General features: G+C 53.5%; 1 protein-coding gene across 3 annotated transcripts in view; it reads left to right on the top strand.

Annotated features, from left to right (window-relative positions):
- Positions 1–224: 224 nt before the first annotated feature.
- The window catches only part of LMO1 (LIM domain only 1), a 41,290-nt gene continuing 17,213 nt past the window's right edge, over positions 225–24,301 (top strand). Inside the window, exons 1-2 of one of the 3 annotated variants that reach the window (XM_023239533.2) lie at positions 225–358; positions 4,864–5,123. In XM_023239533.2, coding sequence (XP_023095301.1) covers positions 5,099–5,123 — 25 coding nt within the window. In that variant the 5' untranslated portion in view covers positions 225–358; positions 4,864–5,098. Of the gene's footprint in view, positions 359–4,863; positions 5,124–24,301 lie in introns of those variants that run through there. The other 2 variants (XM_023239534.2, XM_045038917.1) reach the window with 2 other exon arrangements.

The raw sequence follows: 24,301 nt of genomic DNA, 5'->3' as shown, positions 1-24,301 counted from the left end.
GAGCGCGGCCCGCGCGGACGGAGAACGGGCGCGCGGCGGCTGCGGCGGCGGCTCCGGCCCGGCCCGGGCAGCGGCTGCTCGCGCGGCTCCGGCGACCCCGCGGCGGACCGACGCGCCCCCGCCCCCGCCCCCGGGACGCGCACGCCCTCCCGCGCTCCCTGCCCGCGGGGCTAAGCTGCCGGCGCCGGTCCGCCCGCCCCCGTCCCCGGCCGCCGCTCGCGGGGCGCGGAGCCCGCGCGGGGCCGGCGGGAGCAGCGCAGGCGGACGGCCGCGGACTCCGAGCCGCGCGCCCCTCCGCGTCCTCGGCCCACGCCGGGCTGGAGCCATCGCGGGACCATGGTGTTGGACCAGGAGGACGGTAGGTGCCCGGGGCCGAGGGCCGCGGCGGGCGCGGGGCGGGGGCGGCGGCGCGGGCCCTGCGGAGGCCACCCCGCTCGCCTCGCGGAGGCAGCGTCCCCCCGCGCCGGCCTCGGCCAGCTCGGGCCGCCTGGCCGCTTCCCGGAAGCGCGGCGCTGGGTGTGCGCGCGGGCGAGTGTGCCGGGGTGCCGGGCTCAGCCCCCGGGGTTCCTCAGCGGGGTTGGGAAGTCCCCCGGGCCGCCCCGGACTCGCCAGCCCCGCACGCTCTGGCCCGGAACTTTCTCTCTGGCTCTTGCCGCCTCGCAGACACAGGGAGCGCCTCTGCGACCCGCGCCGCGGGCTTCCCCGCAGTGCCCACTGCCCCCAGGTCTCCCAGGCTCCCTGGGTGGGTGTCTGCACGTCCCCCCTTCCGCACCCGACTGCGGAACGGCTCCCCCAGGGGGATGCCCTGAGAACCTACAGTCAAACCGTCATGCTCCTGGGGTCGCTCAGATCTGGAACTTCATAGCTGCGGGATGGGTGACATTGCTTCACCCCTGGCAGGGTTCCCCCAGCCAAGCGTGTCGGGAGGTGCCCTGCTGGCTAGGGTAGGGCTCCAGATCCAGAATATCAGGGGCGGATTTACCTTGAAGCTAACGAAGTTTAAGCTTCATAGTCCTTCAGTGGTCATTTGGCGTTAGTAATCTTGTATTCCTTTTCTTAAAGAGCACCCCAGCCCCCAAATTGCATAAGTAAGCTTGGCTCTCAAAAAATCTGGATCCACCCCTGAGTCCAACTCACAGCTTTCCCATTGTAGCTGCCAGTCTGGCGGGAGCACGCACAGCCACGCTGCCACGCTGCCCCCATGGGATCATTCCCCAGGGGCTAGGGCAGTTCCTTAGTGCCTGGGAGATGAAGCTCTGAAGCGTGAGGCAGGGAAATTTGAGGCTGGGAGGCAGCTGCTGGTCTGCAGGGAAGGGTCTGGCTGCCTGGCCTTTCTCTCTGGCCTCACTAGTCCCTTGTCCCAGCCTACCATCTTACCCTGGGGTAATCAACTGTCCTGGTTTACCCAGAACCATCTGGTTTTAGCACTGAAAGCCCTGTATCCTGGAAACCCCTCAGTCCTGGGACAAACCAAGACAGTTGGTCAGCCTACATCCACAACCTTCTGAGTGCTGTTGTGCAGGGGTGGATTGGCCTTCATTAAGAGGGTGGGAGAGACCTGCTTTCTGGTGTGCAAAATTGGCCTAGGCTTCCACAAGGCCTAACAAATTATAACTGCAGCTTCCTAGAGGGGTTTCCAGAAACCAAAAGAGGAAAGTTTGTTAACTGTGTACTTCACTCTAGCTGGTTGCAAATTCCTGTGTTTGGACTGCTTTTTAGGGGGCAGGGCAGGGCATCTGAACTTGGCCAATAGGCATCCTGATTGTGCTGCAAAATCTGTAGGGTCACTCTGTCCTGTCAGCTGTGGCAGCCACAGGGAAGGGGCCCTTCTCACTCCAAATACCTTTCTGAGTGCCACCTGTGAAGCCAGCTTGTAACCCCACCTTGGAGACAGCTGCACTGTGTTGGAAGCAGGGCCCTTGGGCTGAGGCACATCTGACAGCTCCACTGAGTTCTGGAATATCTGGTCTGCCCAGGCCCTCAGGCAGAGAGTCTCCTCCACTGCACACACACACACACACACACACACACACACACACACACCCCGACCCAGTGCACGAACCCTTCCTTAGGACTTTCATTCCAGGTGCAGTGACAAACTGCTAGGACCTGCCCAAAACTTTGAAAGGCAGCCAGTAGAAACCCCTTTCTCCTCACCATAACCTGGGGGGTTAATCAACTGGTCTCCCTCTGCTGCCCTCAGAAGCATTTCAAGGACATTCTGGAACACTGTTGGCAATGTTGGCTTGAGAGTACATGCTCATCAGCTGTGGACTGTGTTGGATTCCCACTACCTCCCCCAAGGGATTGAGGATTCCACTCTGGTGTTGCAGGTGTGCCTCTGGACCTGGAGGCGGCTTAGGTGGGGGAGGCCTGGGCACAGGAGTTACCTGCGCACCCAGCAATTCCCCATGTGCTGAGAGGGTGGCTGGCTGCTGGATGAGGGTGAGGCTCATGTCTGACTATGTCAGCCCAGCAGGCCCCGTCCTGGCTAGAAGTCACCTAAACCTTACTCCAAGTCACCTAAACCTTACTCCAAGGCTTGCTGGGTAGCTCTATAAAGTGGGAAGGTCTCTGCAGAGGCCCTTCTCCAGATCACTGTGGAAGCTCAGTGCTGACAACAGAGCGTGCAGAGAGAGCTGTGTATGGACATGAGCAGCCCTTCACACACAGCACCAGTCTGCTGATCTATCCTACCTGCTTCTTTAGCTCAGCACCCCAGGCCTGCTCCAGTCCCTGAGTTGGGGCACAGGGCCCCTGACTCCCCAGAGGGATGCTGGTTGGGTGGCTGCTAATTGGGCACGTTGGAGTCTTGGGGGAGCTGTGTTGGGACAGAGTCACCAGCACACCACATGAACAAGAGTGGGAAAGTGCCTCCAGCTAGTCAAGTCCTGGTTTGTGGGTCAGGGCCAGACCCTGAGAGTGAAGAGAAGTGGGCCCTGGAACTGGAGAGTAAAGCCATGGCCTTGGTGGAACGAATGCCTCCAGGTAGCACAGAGGCATCTACAGCAAGAACCTAGCCCTTGCCGGCCTGTCAGGCCCATTGCTTGTGACACTGTCTGGCCCCCAGCTCAGGCTGGGGTGAGGGGTTGCTACTAAATGGGCCAGTGGCAGCAGTGCCAAAGCCTCCCTCAGACCCTCGGGATATAGCTCTGGCTGCGGTGGCAGGGGAGAGATCAAGCTCGCAGTCCTGAGGGACAGTGAGGCTGAGCAAAATGATATATTTAACATCAAATATACTCAAGGACTATTAGGATTAAGTATTCAAGATGAAGGGGAAAGTGAAACCCTCGGAGCTGTGGATGAGGCATCTCATTAGAAGCAGCCTCTTCTGTTTTCTCAAAGCCTGACTTCCCTGCCTAGGATGGAGGAAGATGGGCCTCTGTACTGTTCCCCCATTCCCCACCCCGGTCAAGCACCTTGCATTGCGGTCTGCCAAGGCTTAAGGGGCACAGCCTGGCCTCCAGGTCTCATTTATACCCAATGAGTCCCCTCACTGTTGGGGCGCCACAGTTTACAAAGCACATTCACATGCATTAACTCATCCCCACAGCAACGTGGGATAGCAGAACATGTCTCCCACTACACAAACAGGGAAACTGAGGCCCAGATAAAGTGATTTTCTAAGATCCACCATTTGCAATAGGCAGAGATGGGATGAAATCCCAACTGGCGGTCCTTTGATCCTCCAGGGACTTCGGCTTCCTTCTCCTTGCCTGGGTCTAGTCCTCAGAAGTGTCTGCCAGGGATGAGCCTCTGACACATCTATCCGAAGCCATCTTTGGGTTAGAAAAAAATCCATTAAGATTTCCATCCCCTCCTGGAATTTGGTACTGTCGAGACAAAAAAAAAAAAAACAAAAACAAAAAAACAAAAAAAACCCTCTTGGTATTTAAGAGTGGCCTTCCTAGAGTAGGCAGTCTGGACACTAGCAGAGAAGAAGGGTTCAGGAGAGAGGAGATGGGCACTGTATTCCCTCCTGCTTCCTGAATTACAGAGGAAGAATTTTCAATTCCTAAATAGCAGGAATCTTTTGTTCACTGCTGTATCACCAGTGTCTTATAATAATACATGCTCAATAAATAGTTGTGCAATGAGAAAAACCTTCAAGGCCGTGCTGCGCTTGTTCAGAGAGAAGCTGAGACAGGATCCCACTTCCTATGGAATTAGGATGCTCTTGCTGGTAGGGGAGGGGAGTGCTGGGGTCAGGGTGGTGCCCTAAGACTCAAAGTGGGAGAATTTGTACCCTGCAGAGGGTTAACTTTGCCAAAAATCCAGGAAGCAACCAGAAGCCTCTGGCAGAGCAGGTAGGAAGCGAGGGCACGAGGTCAGAGAAAGATCTGCCCGGGGCAGAAACCAAGGCTGAGGGGGTGGGAGTGACAGACGAGTGGTACACCTGACCAAGGGTCTGGGATGAGGACCCTGGGTGCTGCGCGGAGCCACGCGCCGAGCTGGGGCCGAGCTACCTCCAGGTGGCGCTGCGGAGCCGGGCACCCGCGCGTCTCCACTCCCCATTAACCCAGGAGGGAGGGGGGCCTCGGGAAATGTGTGCATTTATTCAGTAGCAGGAGTGCAAACCTCATACATTGAGGGAGAAAGGCAGCGGGAGACGGCCGCCGAGATTCCCCCATCTCTTTGAATATAATTTTAGATTGAGATTCAGATTAAATCCGAGGGGAAAACACTTTATGAGGCTGAAAGCTGTGTCGTTGCCAGAGCCAGGGTTATGAGCTATCAAATGCAATTACATTAAGACAGATTATACTGGGCAAATTGAGCCATTTAGAAGGTGAGAATCAAAGAAACGGCTCTGATCCTCTCTTCCCTGTTCTCTCTCCCTCTCCCCCCCTCTTTAAATTGCAGTTCGTAGTTCCTTGCAATTCTGAGGCACAAAAGTAGGTGAGACTGCTTTTGTATCTGCGAAGTGCTTCACTCCTGAATGTAATTCTAGCTGAGTGCAATCTAGGTTAAGAGCCGGACAAGCGGGTAATTAGAGCCCGCTCGCTGCCCGAGGACCGGCCGCCCCGCCGAAGCGCGCCCGGAGTCGGCGCCCTTCTCCTGGCCGAGCCGAGCTGCGGCTGGACACGGAGCGCCCGAGATGATGGTGCTGGACAAGGAGGACGGTAGGTGGCGGGCGGGGGGCCGACGCCCCGCACCCCTTGGCCCCCCGCCGCGGCGCGCGGGAGCACACACCGGGACGCTGGCTCACACACGCCCGGCGGTGCAGGGCTTCCCGGGCGGGCGGCGCGCGGGGGGAGAGGGGCGGGGGCGGCCAGGTGGGGCCGGGGGAGGGGTGAGTGAGCCCGGGGCGGGCGGGCTGTGCGCCGGCCGCGTGCTGCTCTGCGGGGCCGCGTGCAGGCTCGGGTCCCCTCGGATCTCGGCGCAGTGGCGCTCCGCGCGCGGCGTTTCGTCTTTGCGGCCGCTCCTCTCACCGCAGCCATCTCCCTCGCGCCGGCCGCATAACCCGAGAGGGGAGAAGCGGCGGGCAAATCAGGGGCTTCGGGAGAATCGGACGCCAGAGCTTGCGGCCAGCGGGCGCGCGGGAAGACCCTGCTTGCCCCTGGGTGCCCGGCGGGCGAAGGGAAGGCCGGCTGGACCCTCGGGGAGACAGACGTCTCAAGTAGTGGCCCACTATCTCCCCATCCCCGGGCGTGGAGGCGGGAGTTTGGCCCAGAGGAAGCAAGTGTCCCGCCACCGGCCAGTAGCACTCTTGCAGGAGCGGCCCGCAACAGTGCCATGACCTGCTGTGGTCGAGAGCCTCAGTGCGCCCTAGAAGTCAGAACAGAGGGGGCCAGGGTTGCTGGAAGCCTCTAGAAGGTGGTCCCACATACCCCAAAGCCTTCCTGACTGGTAGTGCCCTGCAGTGTGTGTCCTGGTATGTTTAGGAGAGGTTGGAGAACCCGTTGCGCTTGAGGGTAAAACCAAGCGGGTGCTCTGTGACCCAAACGGAGTACCCAGTGTCCAAAGAGTAGCAGTTCCCCGGCTGGCCCAGGCCCCCCTGCCCTATAGGTGAGGATTGCCTGGTGTGTTGGTGTTGTAGGGAGATTAGTATGTAATTGTTGGCACCCCTGCTGTCACCTGACTTCTGGTAAGGAACTGAGAAGGTGGCTTTGCTGTGTGTCAGCAGGAATCCTCTTTGATTGACCATGGTGGCCATTCTCTGACCTTCTGCTAGTGAGTCTTTACTGGCCTGGGCCCTCTGCCCACCAGGTCAGTGGTGGTGTTGACATGGTCACTTAGTAAAAATTCCAAGTTCAGGGACTTGCTCAAGGTCACACTCACACAGGGTGTGCCCTTTGCTGCTACCACATGCTGATGCTCCTAGCCTCCCCACCGCCTCTAAGACCTTCATCAGGGAGGGGCATTTAAAGGGTCTGGTCTGGGAGTCGCGTGTGGAGGAGCCTTGTGGGCAGTAAGCCCACGAAGGCTATTTCTCAGCATGTATGTAGTAAGAGAGGCAAGGGGGAACTAAGTGTTTCTGGCCAAAAGAATGTATTTGCCAGGGTCTGGCTGGGATGGATGTAACCTCCATCTCTAGTATGCTCTACTTCTCTCCAGGATCCCCATGTGGGCCACCATAGGACTGGGCTTCTACAGGTCTGTGTAACGAAACGGAGAAGGGACCGGGTCAGGGCAGGCCAGGAGGGAGGAGGCTTTTTGTCGTGCCCATATCTAGCCTTCACTTTCCCTCTTGGTAAAATGAGGGGCTTGCAGAAGATAGTGCAGAGGGTCATTCCTTGGTGTCTGGAGGTACTCTCATGATGGAAAGCATGTGGAAATCAAGGTATGTCTTCAGCCATGGTTATTTGGCATGCTTGGCTCCTCAGGCCCAAGCCAGAAATCGAAAACACCCAGGCCCTATCCTTGGGAGGCCTTAGGGAGATTGTTCTCGTGGGACAAGGTGACCTCCACCACTGCCACCTAGGTAGTGCCCTGTGCAGGCATCCCAAATTTCCTTTGAGCTCTGTGATACTCAAGATTTTCAGATGAGCCCTGAATGGGAATAGATATCTGGAGGTCATTTTAGCCAGTCTCCTGCCTCCAGACTGCAGTGCACCTCAACCATCTTGGGCATATGTGTTTCCCCTAGTCTCCACCAGATCTGCAGAGGGGAGCTCAGGATGCCCCTTGGTCCCCTTCTCTGTCCAGTCTAAGCGGTGTGGTGCCCACTACAGTTCATACCACTGAGCTCTGGGGGCCCATAACAGCACAAGGAAAGTAGACAGCTGGTGCCCTGAGGAGCCATTTGATTCTTGTCCTGCTCAGCCCAGAGGTATCCTCCAAAAGCAATCTTCCTGCTCGTAAATCTCCCCTCCACTTCATATTAGAGTCTGGCCTCCTCCAATTCCAAGAACCCCTGCGGGTGGCACCATCAGTAGGGGAAGGGAGAAAGACTCTAGATCCGCTCACCTGCCCCTCTGTGCCTGCTGCCTAATTTCTTCCTGGCACTTACCCCTTTCAGCAGGTGGCCCTGTGAGCTGGGTGGCAGCATTGGCTCCCAGGGCCCCCAAGAAGCATGTCCCTCAGGGATGCAGCACTGCACCCTTTGTCTGGCTGCAGCAGGGACTCGGGCCCTTATTAACCACCCCCAATGCCTTTTCTCCACCTGACAGCATCTTGTTGGAAGGGGCTGGGGCTCCTCTGGTTGAAGTCAGGTCTGCCAGCTACCGAGGACCAAAGCTCTTGCTCTGCTGGGCTGCGGGGCTTTCATGTTGCACTTCTGAAAGATAATAAAATATCAATCGCTTTGCCGTAGCAACGGGTTTAAGAGACTTTCTGAAGTATTGAATCGTCAGAAAAAAAAATTTTTTTTTTTTTTGCTTTTAAGCACAGTGCATTATTAATAAAGTAATCCATTAGGTCGAGCAGTGAAGGGCCACCACAGAGAGGAAAGATCTGTTTTGCAAATGGTTAAACTTCTGGTTTTAAGATTAATTGCTTTCATTTGGACGCTTGCTCTTGGCCTAGCCATCTCCACTTTACTGGAACTCAGGGTCCAGGCTTTCTAAATGCCGTCGGGCCTGCCTGTCAGCAAAGGAAGCCCTGCTCCAACTTTCCCGGAGAAACAGCCCTTCTTTCCCTGGCACCTGTGCCTGAGCTGGCACTAGGCTGCGGGCCTTCCGGAGAGGCTTGCAATCTAGGAGAGCAAAGGGAGCTCTGAGCACAGAGAGCCAGATTAGCCCTCAGGCCATTGGAGAAGAGACCCTTGAGTAGAGGCAGGCAGCAGAGGGTCCAGCAGCCCCAGGAGCAGTGAGAGCCTTGGGTTGTGGGGGACTGGGCAGGAGAGGATGCAGAGGGCACCCTCTCGGGGGTGTTGGACCAAGTACATGCTAGAGAAGAGCAGGTAAGCTGCCTCTGCAAAGGCCCAGCCGGAAGACTGGAGTGACCACAGGGCACAGCAGGCAAATTGGAGAACTAAACACCAGACATGATCCTTAGAGCATTTTTAATAAGTGAAATTGCCTAAGGACAGTGGAGCTGGACTGAGGAGGGCCAGACAGCGAGTCTTCAATTGTTAATGACCACTATGAGTGTGACCTCCACAGTGGACCTGGTTGATCCAGCAGGGCAGGCTCTTGGCTATTCTTGGGTACTGACCAGCTTTTGCTCAGCCATTGGCAAGGCCTCCTGGGATAGCCCATCACGCTCTGGACTGAGAAGAGTCCTTGGGGGTCTCTCCTAGCAGAGTGTGGCCAGGACCTTCCTGGCCCCAGAGATGGAGGCAGGGAGTGGGCCCTGGTGCTGTTCCATGCCAGAGACCCCAGTGGGTCAGCAGGAAGTCAGAGTCCAGGAGATACTGGTGCCTACTGAGGACTGGTAAAGGCCTTGTGAGGCCAGTAGCATGGGGCCCAGGCCTGACACTTGCCTGGTGCCTAGAAGAGAAGGGTCTCCATCTGTAGCTCCCATGCCAGCTCCGGCCACAGCTACCTCCTCGCTGCTGAAAACAAGGCTTCACAGATCTTGAGCAGCATGTACAGCTGCTTACCCTTCCTGCCCCAACTCAGCCAGGCAGAGAGCCTGTAAAGATGGGTCTCCCTCACCCCCTCCCAGAGCCTTGGGTGAAGAAGCAGGTGCATTTCTCTGTTCCCTGCTCTTCCGTTCATTTGCCCACATGGAGCACTAAGGGGGGGGGTGGGGGACAGGGAAACAACATAAATTGGTCTGTCGTCCAGAATCCATGTCTCGCTAATGTACCCAGATTAACTCAACTGTAAATTGTCTCCTTGGATGGCAGTGTCTTGCTAAAAGTTTCCCATATGATTCATGATTTGGATTGCTTTTAACGGCTATTGGCTAAGCAAGCCGGTGACTGTACAAGGTGATGCAATTGGCATTAGTGAGGGGAGGCACGGGAGCGTGTAATGCAGTCAATACTGCATTAACTACTGATGCCCAATTACAGGGAGTGGGAGAGAGCCTTTCAGGAGCATTAGGACTGGGGGAAGCTGAGATCACTGGCCGCTGCTCGCCTAAAAGCTTCACCCTTTGCGTGCCGGGGCTTGGCGCTGACGTGGCCGCTCACTTGGCCTCTGTCGCTGCAGGAGCTGCCTGTCTCTCTTACGGTCTCTCTCTCTCCCTTTCTGAACATGTCCCACAAAGATGCTTTTAGCACATGGAAGTGCGCATTCTCCTAGAACCTGGGCCTGCCTTTCATCCCTCAGAGAATTGATTCCCCACCCCAGCCAGTGTCCCAGAGTCAGACCAGGTGGCTGCCCCACCCACTTCCATTTAAGGAGCCTCCCAGCAGGCCCCATTTGTGAGCAGGACCAAGAGGAGATCTATTTTGGTCTCTCTCCCTTGGAACAGATGAATGATTGCCAGCAAGCATTGGCGGCTACCCCTCTGTGGTCGTGGGCAGAGGAACATGAGGTTCGGCCTCAGAGCAGTGGGCCGCGGGCACCTGGCTGCCAGAGTTGAGAAGTGGCCATGGTTGGACAGACCAGGCCTTCTCTGAGCAGGAGACGGAGCTGGAGAGCCTCCCAGGGACACGACCCAAGCCATGTTGGGGTCCCCACCAAATGCGGGCCCCCTCCGGAGCTATATCCACCCAGGGCAGACCTGCCCATAAGTAGCCACCAGGCCAAGGCTTTTGTTCAGATCCACCTCCAGGGACCAGAGGAACTCCTGATCAGGGGTGCTAGGAGATTGGAAGGAGTTAGGGAGGAAGGTAGAGGAAAAGGGCATTGGTTCCCCAGTGTGCCAGGCACCACTGGGCTCATTGCTGCCTCCACCATTCTGCTAAGCTGTGCAGGTCCAACGTGCCCACTGTGGTTTTGTTTTCCATGCCCACCTGATGTTGAGGCTACTTTGCCTCCATACCATCTCATCTCCACAATGAGAACAACCATGTCTAAATGGTTGGGTTGTTAATGAGGATTAAATAAGATAATATCCGTGTATACATTTGATAAACCAGGAGGCCTCATGCCTGTGGGAAGTGTTCTCCACACAGCTGGAGGATGATCAAATAATCTGGCACCCGATTTGGTGCCTTGTTCACTCACTCTCCCTCTTCCAGTTTACCCATCATGGCCATTGATCACTGCCATCCAGGAGGCAGGCTGTCTTCACTACTTACCACTGTCCAGATCTCCAAGGCAGGTAGCATTGTAGGAAGAAGCCTTCAAGACCACTCTTTGCAAGCCCATCCATTTATAGGGGGACAGTTGAGGAAAATGGGCAGGAGAGTTGCCCAGGGCTCTGTAGGGAGCGCAGAGCTTCAACACCTTTCTGAGCTCTGTGCCCAGCTTCCATGACCTCTGACCCTCTCTCCAAGGCATGATGAGGTGGTAGAAAACTCTGACTAGGTGAGACATCAGCTATACTGGCACCGGGTGCCTGAGCATCCCAGTCGTGGCCCCAGCCAGCCTGCCGACAGCCCACAGGACACGATTCTGTCCTCAAATGGAAGTCCTCCTGGCATGTGCTGATGGGCTCTAACCTGGCCTGGGCCTTCATGGACCAGAGCACCCCAAAGGTGCATATGGCATGTACCCCATCCTACCTGCCCTGTCTATAATTGAAGGACACGGAGTCATGCAGGACATCCTCCCACCCTCACGCTTAACTCTTCATGGTATTGCTAGGGTGAGTTTTCCTGACAGGTCTGCACTCAGGATAGGACCACACCAGTAGAGCCAACTTGTACTGGCCTACACATCTCTTCCCAACTCTGAGTTCCGTGGCATCAGGTTGATAGCTTGAAATCAGCCATGGTGGGAGTACTAACACCGTGGAAATCGGCAAACCATACAAATAAGGGCTTTTTCTCAGAGAGCCAATTGTTAAGTATTTATCAGCACACCCCTGGATTGCATTCATCTGGGGCTCTGGACCCACCTGTTTCTTTTCTGCCACTGCCATTCTCCCATCCCACCTAGCATCCTTCTCCTGGTTCTTGCTACAACCAGGAACCCAGCCTCTGCTATCCTGACATGATGCCTGAGACCCTCCGCCACGCTAGCTGTCCAATGCGGGGCTAACGTATTCGCTCTGCTTTTGTGTTGCAGGCGGACTCCGGCATTTACCACTGTGTTCTTGTTCATGTTGTTCCCCTCGCCTGGCATGCCCTTTCCCCTGTAGATGACCTTGCAGGAGCCTACAGGTGGTCAGAGCCTCTTACAGACCATTCCAAGCCATGCTCAGAGTCGCATCCACCCTACCTAGCAACAAGCTGGTCTCTTGTTGGAGTGTGTTCATTTTGTGTTTTGTCTAAGGCAGGTGTCCATGGTGGCTGACACAACTTGAGGCAAATTAAAGGCAGGTGATGTGACAGGAGTGAGCAGGCTGGTCTAGGTTGCAGGGGCAGATGCCTCAGAGTGCAGGCCTGCCGGGTCAGAGTGGGTCACTGGCTCCTAACTCCTGCCTGTTCCCGACTGAGCTGTCTTGAGTGGCCTGCTGTCTTCGAGTACAGCCTGATTCAGGAGACCTGCGTGCTAGGTCCCAGCTGACTGCTATGTGACTTCAGACAATTTACTGGGCTTCAGTTTTCACGTCTCTAGAATGGGAACGATAACGTCCACGTACACACTTGATAAACCAGGAAGCCTCATGCCTCTGGAGCAACATTGCTTTGTGCAGAGCTTACAGTCTGATCTCTTTGGCTGCAGCTTCTCAGTCTTCAGGAGTCATAGAAACACACTTGCTATTGTTTTACTGAACCCTTACTTGAAAGTGAGGCATTGTGCACTGTGTGTGTGTTAGTAAGTCATTGCTGCGTAACCAACCACCCCCAACTCAGAGGTTCAAAACAACAAGTATCCATTTGGCTCTTGAATCTGTAGGTCAGTGATTTGGGCTGGGCTTGGCTGAGCCGTTTCTCGGGTCTCAACTGAACTCTCTCATGCCTGGCAGATGGCCAATCCACTGGACACCAGGGATACAAGTCCCTCATCATCCAGCAAGCCCTTCCAGCCTCTTTTCATGGCAGAGACAGGTCAGGAGGTAGAGTGGAAGTCTACAAGGTTTCTTGAGGCCGAGGTTTGGTTCCGACAGGTTTCGCTTTTGCCACATTCTGTCGGCCAAAATAAATCACAAGGCCAGCCCAAGTTCAGGGACTGGGTTGGGGTGGTCAGATTCTGCCCTTAAAGGAAAGAGGTAGAGACTCACATTACAAAGGGTGTGCATACATACCAGCAGGAGGAGTAGAGAATTGGGGTCATTTCTGTACTCAGTCCACCAAAGCATCTCCCACGTAAGATATCACATAATACCCTGAACCACCCTAGAAAGAGCTGCTCGTATTATCCTCATTTCACAGATGAGAAAACCGCCATCCAAAGAGGCTGTGTAGCTAGCTGGTCGCAGGTCCCCCACCTGCAAGTACCTGAGTTCAGGCCATCTGACTACAGAGTGTGCCATCCTTCTCTGCGCTCGGCTGCCTCCCTGTTCCAACTGACAGACTTGGAGCTGGGGGAGAAGGACACCCAGGGAGGGTTCACGGGAGAAGAGGTGGAGCCAGCTGGTGTTCCAGCCAGCCAGGATGCCTGGGGACAAGGTGAGGGAAGCTGGCTGTCTGGGTGGTTTTTTGGGGCTGCCATTGGAGGCGGCAAGCCTGGAGGGGAACCACAATGAGGTCAGCCCCCGCTGCCTTCTCTGGCTTTTCCACTCTGCCCTGCAGTGCCCCTGGATGGTTGGAAGGGGTGAGAAGCTCCTTGGTTACCAGGGCTGACTCCAGCCTGGGCGTGTATGCAGATGCAGTCAGGCAGGAATCAATTCATTGGTTAGCCCCTCACCTCAAAACGGGGCGGTAAGTGGGCTGGTGAGAGGCCTGTGTACATTCATAAACCAGCTGATTGAAAAGCAATATTTCAGATAAATACAAGCCAGCGATCTATCAGTGGTTGTAATAAAACCCAGGCTTCAGGCTGTGATTTTATTTTGAAATAATAAGAATTGCTTGATTCTTTTTACTTGAGTTACCATGGTAATTCCGGCGTGGAGCAGTGTTATATTGATTTAGAAAGTGGACAGTAATATTTCTTTTGTGTTATTCTGTTTCTAGGCCTTGATTTCTAATTTCCACTTGGAGATTACTTTTATAAATTTCTTAAGTCCTTCCACTTTTTTTCCTCTCACAGTATAATTTTCCTCTCACACGCCACTATGTTCTGAGCTTATTGGTTTGCTCTTATTTTAAATTAAACTTGCTGGTTTCAAATATTGAAATGACATCTTTGTCTGTGTCTGTACTTTGGTTTAGCAAAATATTACAGTCTGACGCTTTCTGCTTAATAATTTAAGGGAGGCATTCTGTCGGCCCTCACTGGGTGCTGATAACTTATGACTCAACCAGCGCAGGCCTTAAACTCCTGACATTTTAATATTGTGTGGCGGGAGCAGCCACCCCTCCGCTCTGAGTCTCCGTGGAGAAAACCTGTGTGGCACCCCAGAAGGGAGGTTTAATAACTCAGCCTCACCCGTTAGTGTGATGACTCGATAGAGAGGGGACGGAGACCCAGTCTTCCCACGTAAGTGGCCGCCGCTCGGGCCCAAGCACCTGCTTTGTCCTGTCTCTCCCTTCCCTGAATCTTTACAAGGCCCAATTCCTGATCCCTGGTGTCTGGGAAGGACTATGCGGGGGACTGCCTGCGGGTGCCATCCGGATGCTGGAGCGCCCTGTTTCTCAGCTTTCCCTTTTGTAAAACAAGGGGAGCTCACGTGGGCTTTGAGTCACACAGACTGGGTTCAGATCCTGCCTCTGCCGTGTAGTGATTCTGAATGATAAATGGTAATCGTAATTCCGACTAGTCAAACAGGTGTGATTAAGACCGTCTGCTAGGTCCGTCGAGGCTTCAGTTGGCCAGGCTCCTGATGGTCTTGTAGATGACTGGTACGGTTCCCTAACCTTCCTTAGGTTTTAGTGAGGAACAGGGGAGAAAGTGGAAGTGGTTGTGCTTTGAAATACTGACTCTGCTCCAGACATGCGTGGGGTTCAGAGACCCAGGAGAATTGCTGTTCGGAAAGGACCTAGGGCTATAGCGTGGTGAGGTGGGTCAGCTCTGCCCGCTTTCCTGGTCGGCCCAGCAGAAAGCAAGGGGGCTCTGTCCTCTGGGCTCCCCCGAGTACTCCACAGCAAGGACTGGACTCCATAGGGAAACTCACAGCAACGTGGATTATAGGGCTGGGATGGATCTTCAGGGTCCCCTCTCTCTGGCCTGAGGAGAGGTCCCTGCCCTGTGTGGTACGCCAGTGAGGTAGTGTATTAGCTACCTATTGCTGCGTAACAAATTATTTCATAATTTACCGTCTTAAAACAACACCCATTTTCTAATCTCATGGTTTCCATGGGTCAGGGGCCCAGGTGCAGCTTAGCGGGGTCCTCTGCTCAGGGTCTTTTTTACAGACGATAATTACGGTGTTGGCCGGGGCTGTGGTCTCATGTCGGGATTCATCTGAGGATTGAGCTTTCCCATTCACTTATTTGGTTGTTGGCAGGATTCAGTTCCTCATGGGCTGTTGGACTGGGGGGGCCCATTCCTAACTGACTGTGGATCAGAGACAGCCCTCATTTCCATGCCACGTGGGCCTCTCCAACATGGCAGCTTGTTTCCTTAAAGCCGTCAAGAGAGAGTGTCTGCTAGCAAGCAGTAGCTCACAGTCTTTTATGAGATGTGACACGTCTAATCACAGATGTGACATTCCATCACTTTGGCTGCATTTTCTTCCTTGGGAGCAAGTCCCTAGGTCCAGCTCATACTCAAGGAAGTGGGAGGATTACACAAGGGCATGGATATCAGAAAATGGGATCATTGGGACCATGTTAGAAATCAGCCTACTGTGAGAGGTGAGCCTCTGGCACAGCATCTCAGGCCTCAGGTGTCCAACAGTTTAGCCGCCCCCAGAAAGAATGAAATATCAGCTCCATCCCCAGGAGGCCCATTGCCTCTGCCTCACACCCGGGAAAGCCACAGATGTCTCAAAGCCTTTCACTTAATCTTCACGGCTCCCTTGGGAGTCTGGAAGATCAAACACTAGACCCATTTTGCAGAGGAGGAGGTTGTGCTCAGAGAGGGAAAGACACTTGCCTAGGATAGCCCAGCAAGTTGGCATGTGGCAGACTTGAGATGAGAACCAGGCCTCTGCCCGCCATAAGCTTGGGGAGGTAGTGGTAAAGACACTCCTAGGCCTCCCTGACCCGAGTGGTAAGAGGCAGTGGCACTGAATGTAAGCACACACAAGGACCAGGGCTAGGGATGGAAACCTCTGGATTCCTTGTTTGACAGATGGTAAGTTTGCTGAGGACACTAGGAGCCTACAGAGCAGCTATTCATTACCTAAGGGCCTCTCTTCTCATTCAGTGGTGACTCTGGGAGGAGGTGAGGGTGGTTCCTCCTGAGCCAGTCTTTCTGAGGCTATTGGACTGAGGGCCTCAACCTCCCCCTGGCTATTGCCAGGTCAGGGGGGGCCAGCATCTTTGGGACAGCCTGGGTGGAGACCACTTGAAGAGTTCTTCACATGGGAGCAGGACTAGAGGAGGCTCTCCTATGAGCTGGAGCACAGGGCCGAGCCAGGACTCCTGCACCCATAGCCTGGCTCTGTCCCCAACTCACACTATGTCCACGGACTGGCCCCTTCCACCCTCTGGGTCTGTGCTTCACTATTTACATTGCAGGGGCTGCTGGCGGCTTGATGCCTAGTGGCACTGTGTATGGAGACATAACTGTGGGGAACGAATGTTTTGAGTCCAAGGCCAGGAGCAAGAAACCATCCTGACAAGGTTGCTTTTTCTTTGGTGTCCTGGGGTCAGAGAAGTAGAAATTCCAGGCGAGGACATCTCTGGCCTCCAGCCCTCCATACTTGGTCTTGCCACATTTGAATCCAGGTGGATGGTCTGGTTTCCAGCTGTTCCCGGGCAGATCCACAACTAAGAGGCAGAGGGGACCCCTGAAGCAAGCCCAGAGCCTGGAGGCCAGTGAACACAAGTCACAGCCTCAGGCCTGAAGGGATCCTGGTTAGTTACCTCCTTTTATGGCAGGGAAAGTAAGGTACCAAGAAGCATCTATTCCCTCTCTCAGCTGAATGTCTCTAAGATACTTTCTGAGTAGAAAAGTCTGAGGCCCAGCAGAGGCTGCCTCCAGCCCACGATGGGATGCCGGGGCTATACCCCATCTCTTTGCTTGTCAGTTAGAGGCTGTCTCCAGCAGTCAACGGTTCTTACTCAAGCCAGAAGCTGTTTTCCATCTGTGAGGTGTCTTGGCAGGAGCTAGGGCTCTGGAGGAGCAAAAGGCAGTGGGCAGGTCTCCCGCAGGTACAGGGTTCTGACCTGGTAGTCAGCCCAAGTACAGGTGTCACCTGTCTTTTTGTCCCCTGGATGTTTTCACACTGCTCTTTGATCCCCAGAATTTTTTATCAGATCAGTGCCAAAATATGCCTTACATGTGAGAATAACATCTTATTGATATTATTGAAAATGTAACAACTAAAAAATATGATCCCGGGAAAAAAATAAAAATTGGTTGAAATAATTAACACAGAGCAAAACTGGCAGCAGTTAAGATCGCACCTGGCAAAATATGTTATTGACTAAGATTTGATGGAGGAATCAAATCTTCCTGACAAAATTTAGATCTGCCAAAGTTGGCTCAGGAAAGATTTTTTGGTAGAAGTAATTACCACAAAAGAAATCTCAACCATGTCAAAAGCTCTAGTTCATAAGATTTAATATGAGCCAAAAACTGATCATGAACCAAATAGTCACTTCAAACTTAAAAATAATCCCAATAAAAATAATTCCAGTAAGGTTGTTGAAAAAATATTTTTTTTAAGTGCTAGGAAAAAAAAAAACAAAAAAATTCTAGTGAAATAAAAACAGGAATGGGGGGCAAATCTTGGTTTAACGCTAGTGAATAGAAAATTGATCAAGGAATCAAATTGACTTAATAGAGCTCATTAAGAACTACTTTCTTGATGAAAAATCATTAATGTTAGTATAATTATTATCAAAATATATGTGTTAGGGGCTAGTTCCTAGTAGCAGATGCTTAGCAAATACTTATTAAGTGAATAGTGAGTGAATGAATGAACGAATGAATGAACGAACGAACAGGTGAAAGAGGTTGGAGAGGAGCAGAGAAGATCACAAGGATTGCTGTGTTCTAGAGAGAGGATAGAGTTACACTTTATTAAGATTGTTTGTACTGCTCTGGTATGTTTTCCAACACCACCCAGCAGTTCTCCAGTTCTCAATGGACACCGACTAGGTGTCCTACAATTTAACTCAGTTCTGACATTCTCTGGCATCAGCTCCCACAGATTAAGGGCTCAGTCTCACAAGACTGTCCCCACTTCAGAGGCCAATCACAAATCCAGGATGTCATCTATACTTCTGGCAGGCCTGCTCTAAATCAGAGTTCCCATGATCCCCTCCTCAGGTTAGAGAATTTTCCAGGATGGCTCACAGAACTCAGAGAAACACTTTCTTACACTGACCAGTTTACTATAAAAGCTACAGATGAAGAGGTACATAAGGTGAGGTCTGGGGAGAGGGGTCCTGAGCACAGAAGCTTCTGTCCCTGGGGAACTGGGGTACATCACCCTTCTGACACACGGATGCATTCCTCAACCTAGAGCTCATCAAGTTTTGTTCAAGAGTTTTTTTTGAAGCTTAATCTCCAGCCCCCTCCCTGTCTTTCCTGGAGGTCTGTCAGTACACAGGGCTGAAAGTCCCAGCCCTCTAATTGCTGGGTCTTTCTGGTGACCAGCCCCATCCTGAGGCTGGCTGAGGTCCTCACCTTAAGTCACCTCAATAGCATAAACGCAGGTGGGCTCAGAAGGGGCTCCTCAGGAATAACAGAAGATATTCCTATCACTCAGGAAAATCAAGGGTTTTAGAAGCTCTGCGCCAAGAACCGGAGACAAAGACCAAATATATTATTAAACCACAGCTACTCTGGGGAAAATAAATCAGAGGGGCAGAAAAGACAATGCATAATGTGAGGGGGAAGCATTTTTCCTTTTGAGCTTCCCAGAGTATCTGCTCCCCACCCCTCCAGCATCAGACTGCTCCCAGCTCCTTCCTTCCTTCCTCCCTCTCCCTCCCTCCCTCCCTCCCTCCCTCCCTCCCTCTGTTTTCTCCCATTTCCTCCCATTTCCTCCATTTCCTTCCAAGTCTGCAGTCTGCACATGTGAGGTGATGGGGTGCAAATGGGGGTCTGGATGGTTAAGAGAGGAGGCAGTTGAAGTCCAGGAAAAAAAAGGGTAGAGGGCATGACTGGAAGTGTGGCCTTGGAATGTGATGGCTCATCTGAGGTCTCCCAGTGATGAAGATCCTGGCTAGAGCCTCTTGGTTGCCAGTAGCCAGGCCTGAACTTCTGGAGTTGAGCCCGAAGGAAGGCAGACTAGAGGACCTGGCTCCAAACCTGTCCTAACCTACCTCTGTCCCAGAGGCCCTTGCTTGTCTGCCTGTCTTTGGCCTGAGGCTTCCTTTGACCCTACCCTTGCTCTTCTATTGCTTCCTCATGACTGGACCAAGATCCTGACTTTCCAGGTTCCAAAGGAATGACCTGAAGCCCGTGGGCCTGAGGCAAGCAGGAGCATACCAGGATGGGGAAAAGCAGCCAGTCCAGACCTGCCCAGCCACCCATGGGCCATTTCCTAACCCCTCTGCCTCATGTGATCTGTCTGTAAAGAGTTTCTTGGCCTCCTAGCTCTGGGCCAGTTTTCTCTCTCAGACTGGCTTCCATGGAAGCTGATTCTGGGACAGAGCTAAGTATTTCTACCTTGTCTGCGTCTAATATAGTCTACTCCCCAATTATATATAGCTAAGGTAGGCCCTGAGAAGAACAGAATTCGTGTCTCAGGGCACCTCCATGTGGTACAAATGAAACAAGGTCTTGCCTGTGCAGTGAGCTGACTCTCAGGGGCATCTGTGGGTGGCGCCGCTCCTGCCTGGCTGCCCAGGGGTGACTCAAACCACCCCCCCCACCCACTCCATCCTGTCTCCAGCCACACCCTCTTCTCTCCACGGCCCACACTCCTAGGAGCTCTGCCTTCTCTTCCAGGTTGAAGGCTCTGGATTCCCTCCCCTAAGAGGAGACAAACCCCAAGAGCATCAGCCCAGACACAGGCAGATGTGAAATCTGTCAAATTTTCTAAAAGCAACAGCAGCTGCGTGAGGGTGTGACAGCTTACCGCAGAGGTGGCTTTCTTTTGACTTCGGAGGGAGGTTATAAGCGTGGACTTTGGATTCCAGCCCTACTCTGCCTTCCTCTGACAGTGAGACCTCAGGCATGTCTAGTTCTTCTACCTGCTGCTGTGTGACCCTGTGCAAAACCACGCATCCTTTCTAAGCCTGTTGCCTGACACGTATATTAGGACCCACAGCATCCTCCTTGTCCTTTGCAGAGAACTCAGATGGGAGGAAATGTTTTTGTGTGTTTTGCCCACTAGAAAGCACTGTGCCCACCTGCAGAGTTGTTAGTGAGAACATGGTGGCTGCGTAAGTGAAGGGTGCCTGCCACCCCTTACCCCTGAGACGTCCTGACCCGCAGGGCTTTGGAAGAGAAGTTTGGAGAAGCTAGGGGATAGTTTCCCTAAGGGGCAGCTTCCTGAGACAGCAGCCCATGATGAAGCCATGGAGACTCATGGAACCAGCCTCGTGCCTAGGAAATGGGCCTGTGTCCTCTTGCCCCACGGCACAGGTACCCTTCTCTAGTGACCAGAGCTGTCCTGTCCCCTCTTGGGGGCTCTTTCCACATGTGGGAGACTTGGAGGCTGGTTTGTGCGCTCAGATGAAGCCTGAGGTGCCCTAACAACCTTCAACCTAACCTTGGTCATCCCTCCAGACCCAGGAGGGGGGTGTGGCTGGGTGTGCCTGTCACAGTGCCAGCCTGGTGCCCCCTGTTGGCCAGAATGCTTCATCTTTTTGAGTCACCCTCTCAGATTAGCCACGAAGGGCGCTCTCCCTCCAGTGGTTTTCATTTGACCCAGAGGCAGCCTCTGTGGCCTGGATCCAAGCCTTCACACCCCTGTCCCAGCGGGAGAGGGCAGCACTCCTTAACTGAATCTGGGCTGGGGGGCCTGGAGGGCCTCACTGTGATCTTATTCGTTATGCACGTACCATAACTTGTGGTGCCTAATGTAGGACAGGCTCAAGGTCTGAGAGAGGCACCGTCCCCCCACGGGCACGCCCAGTTTTTGGGTCGGGCCTAGGCCTCAGAAGATGCAGAAATTCCAACAAAAGACAAAACATGAATGCGATAGTGGAAGCAAACAGGTCAGAGAAGAGTGGTGGATCCAGTAGTGTCTGAATTTCCTGGGAAGCAGGGCTGGAAAAGTGGGCACAGTCAGGTTTCTGGATGGGGAGGGCTGGGAGGAGGCAAGGGGGCACTCTGGAGCCCTGTCCTCCCTGGGGAGCATCCGACTGCAGATGGGGTGAGCAGGGCCGGACCTCCCTGTGGGGCCTGGCTGCTGGACCTCCCAGGCCTCGTCCCCTAACCCTAGGACTTGACTTTTGTCAGCTGGTTTCTCCTGTTCTCAAAGGGGTATTTGTTTTTGTTGTTGTTTGTTTTGTTTTCCTTTATAACAGCTTTATTGAGATATAATTTGCATGCCACGCAATTAACCTTTTTAAAATGTATAATTCAGTGGTTTTTAGTGTATTCACAGTTGTGCAACCCTCACCATTACCTAATTCAAGAACACTTCCATCACCCTAAAAAGAAACTCCATACCCATTAGCAGTCACTCCCCATTCCCCCCTCCTTGGCAACCACTAATCTACTTTCTGTCTCTGTGGATTTGCCTGTTCTGGACTTTTCATATAAATGGAATCATACAATATGTGGTCTTTGTGGTTGACTTTTTCCCTAGCCTGATGTTTTCAAGGCCCGTCCATGCTGTAGTGTGAATCGGTACTTCCCTTTATGGACCAATTAACTCCACTGTATGTATGTATCACGTTTATTTTTCTTCTCATCAGTGGATGGATGTTCGGATTGTGTTTCCTCTATAGCTGTTGTGAATAATGCTGATATGAACATTCACATACAAGTTTTTGTGCGGGCACATGTTTTTGCTTTTCTTGGGTGTGTAGTTAGAAGTGGAAGTGCCAGGTCATGTGGGAACTCTGTGTTTAGGGATATTTGTAATTTCAAATAAGCAGTGCAGGAGAGATTAGGAGAGAAATCCTTTGTTGTCTGGGCTTCCTTGCCTGGTCCTTTCTGGGCTCCTAAGGTTTGGAGGAACCTTGGGTAAGTCATTTCCCCTGCTGGCTTCAGTTTTCTGATCTGTGAAATGGGGTTCTCCTGGATCCCTGCTCACCCTGAGAGCTTTTGTTAACAATTGCTGCTCACACAGTATGTCAAGGATTGCAAAGCACTCTGTGGGTTTAGCTGCTTTGGTTCCTTAGCCCTGTGAGATGGGTGCCACACTCCAGTTTTGCCGACGGGGAAGCTGAAGCTCAGACAGCTTAAAGGACCTGACTGAGTTTACATTGTGGGTCAGTGGCAGAACCTGACCTTGTACTGGACTCTAATGAGTCCAGGTCCCTTGCCTGAACTCCTCCCTCAAATGTGTCTCTGGGTAGGGCAGGGCTCTGTACTCTGGAGGGGCCTGTCTGAGCCGCCATCATGTCGTCGGCCCCGTCCTGGGCATGGGAAATCAGGGCCCAGACATGGCTGGGTATGGGCTCTGAGGTAGAATGGTGCTATAGGAATAAGCATTCTGCAAAAAGTCCACTTTTTAGCTGTGTGTCTTTGGATAAGTTGCTCCACCTCCGTGAGCCCCAGTTTCCCATCCATAAAACTGAAACAATAATTGCTACTCATAGCACTGGAGAACGTGGTAAGATGTTGGATGTGAAGCGGCAAGCATGAAGCCAGGGAAACAAAAAGTGTCACCTATACACCTAACACGTGAGGAGAGCTTGGAGAGGGCATGGAGTATTGTGGGCCCATTGAGAGGTGGCCATGCCAGTCGGGACCAATGTTAAGGAGGAGACATCACTTGGGCTGGCTGGGAAGGTGGGAGGTGGGCGGTCCCAGCGCTTTCCAGCCTGGGGCTGCCAGAAACCAGGAGGGGCTTCCGAGGTCTCCTGAAAGATCTCCCATCTCGAGGAGAGTTTGTGGACAGACCCCGCTGGTGCCCCCAATCCTCCCCCCAGCCTGGCCTGTAGATGCCTAAGAGGGGGCTTGCATGACTGCCTTACTTACCCCGAGTGGTAATAAAACACTTTAAATTTATTGTGACATTTGGATTTAATTAAAAAGTACACACTTAGGGAAGTAGAACATAATGGGGAGAGAGGCAGGGTGGCTTTTCCCCTCCTTTCTTCCCCAAACTAATTAGCGTTGTATTTTAAATTGTTTATGTGCCGCTAATCATCGTAATAAATCATTTATACTGAAAAAGACACACTCGGCTGTGCCCGCCGCGCGGGTTCCGCTCGCCGGGCTCTATCGCGAACAAATTGATCTGGAAGTGAATTTATTAACCACTGGGGAAGAAATCATTAGTGCTTTCTCTAAACATTCCCCAGGTACGCTTTATTGCCGCAGTTTATGCTGTAACTAAAAGGAGCATTACCCAGGCCCATGTTGTAATTTCCTCGCAGAGCTGACAGCCCACTCCCAAGCTGGGGGGGGGGGGGGGCCTTGCCTCCCCTCCCATATGTGGTCCAGTAGCCCCAGCCCTTTCCCTTTGCTCCTCATTCCAAAAGGGGCTCCCTGTGAGGTCTCCACAGGCCCAAGTCTTCGGCCACCCTTTCTGCCACCTCTCAGCTGAAGAGTCGTTCACAGTCACTCGTGTTTGTGTCTCAGGAGTGTGGCTTAAAGCAGCAGTGGCCTGAGAATTGGAGAACTGGGGAACGGGGGTTGTGAGGTCACTGGGGCCAGAGTCTCGTCACAGACCCGCTTCCCTACAGAGATGGGGGGAAGGCATCAGTAGTGGGTTGATCCTATGCTCGGAGGAACAAATGTGGCTGAGCCGGGACCCAGGCAGGAGTGTGGGGACCATAGCTGAGGCTGCCAGGAGCATCGTCTGCCCTCCTGAGCTTCCCACGGCCTTCCCACTCCTAGCCCTGGGGCCTTTTCTGGGGTTTGGCTGAGCAGGCGGTCCCACTCAGCTTCCTGAGGAGTCCCAATTCCCTGTGTGTCTCTGTCCACCTCACCATGCCAGGCCCAGAACTGTACTCAATACTCCACACACGGTCTGTCAGGTGACAGACAGCATGATTGTCAGCTCTTTGGCTGCAGCCACCATGCCTTGGATGATGCAGCCTGTGGCAGCCACACCAGCTCTCCCGGCAGCCAGCCTGTCCTGCTGACTCACACACAGGATACTTTCTTGTCCTTTGTACTGGGGGGACTTCGGACCACTCTGACTTCACAGGGCCTGCCCTCCAAGACACTCACCCTCACGGCAAGCTTTCTCCCACCAGGTTTCTGGGAGGGAAATTCACTCCTGAACCAAGATCTCTCTGGGAGACCGTGGCTGGTCTAAGATACAAACCCTGCCCGTCTGACTCCAAAGCTCTTATTCTAAATGGCTTCATCCACTGGTGCCCCGTGAGCCTCCTCAACCAGGTTGGGAGGTGAATAGGGATCTGGCCTTGCCTTGCAAGACCTTGCCTTCAGCTTCTCTCATCCAAGTCTATAGAGGAGGGTGGAGCAGCCCTCAAGGCCTCACCAGGGAGCTTCAGGAAGGACCCCAGACAGGCACCCCAGAGGTCATGCTGCGTCAGCAAGAGCCGAAGGGGCTCCTGTCCCTGTGGCTCCTGGGTGCGGGGCACTGGAGTCTCCCTCCTAGTCCCCTTGTCCTCCTTTCCCTCATCCAGCCCAGTGGCTAGCAGATAGGTCCTGGA

This window comes from Felis catus, chromosome D1 (genome assembly GCF_018350175.1).
Source record: "Felis catus isolate Fca126 chromosome D1, F.catus_Fca126_mat1.0, whole genome shotgun sequence".
Taxonomy (NCBI): domain Eukaryota; kingdom Metazoa; phylum Chordata; class Mammalia; order Carnivora; family Felidae; genus Felis; species Felis catus.
Note: the sequence above shows the minus strand (reverse complement) of the source record. Positions and strands in the feature narration are given on the sequence as shown.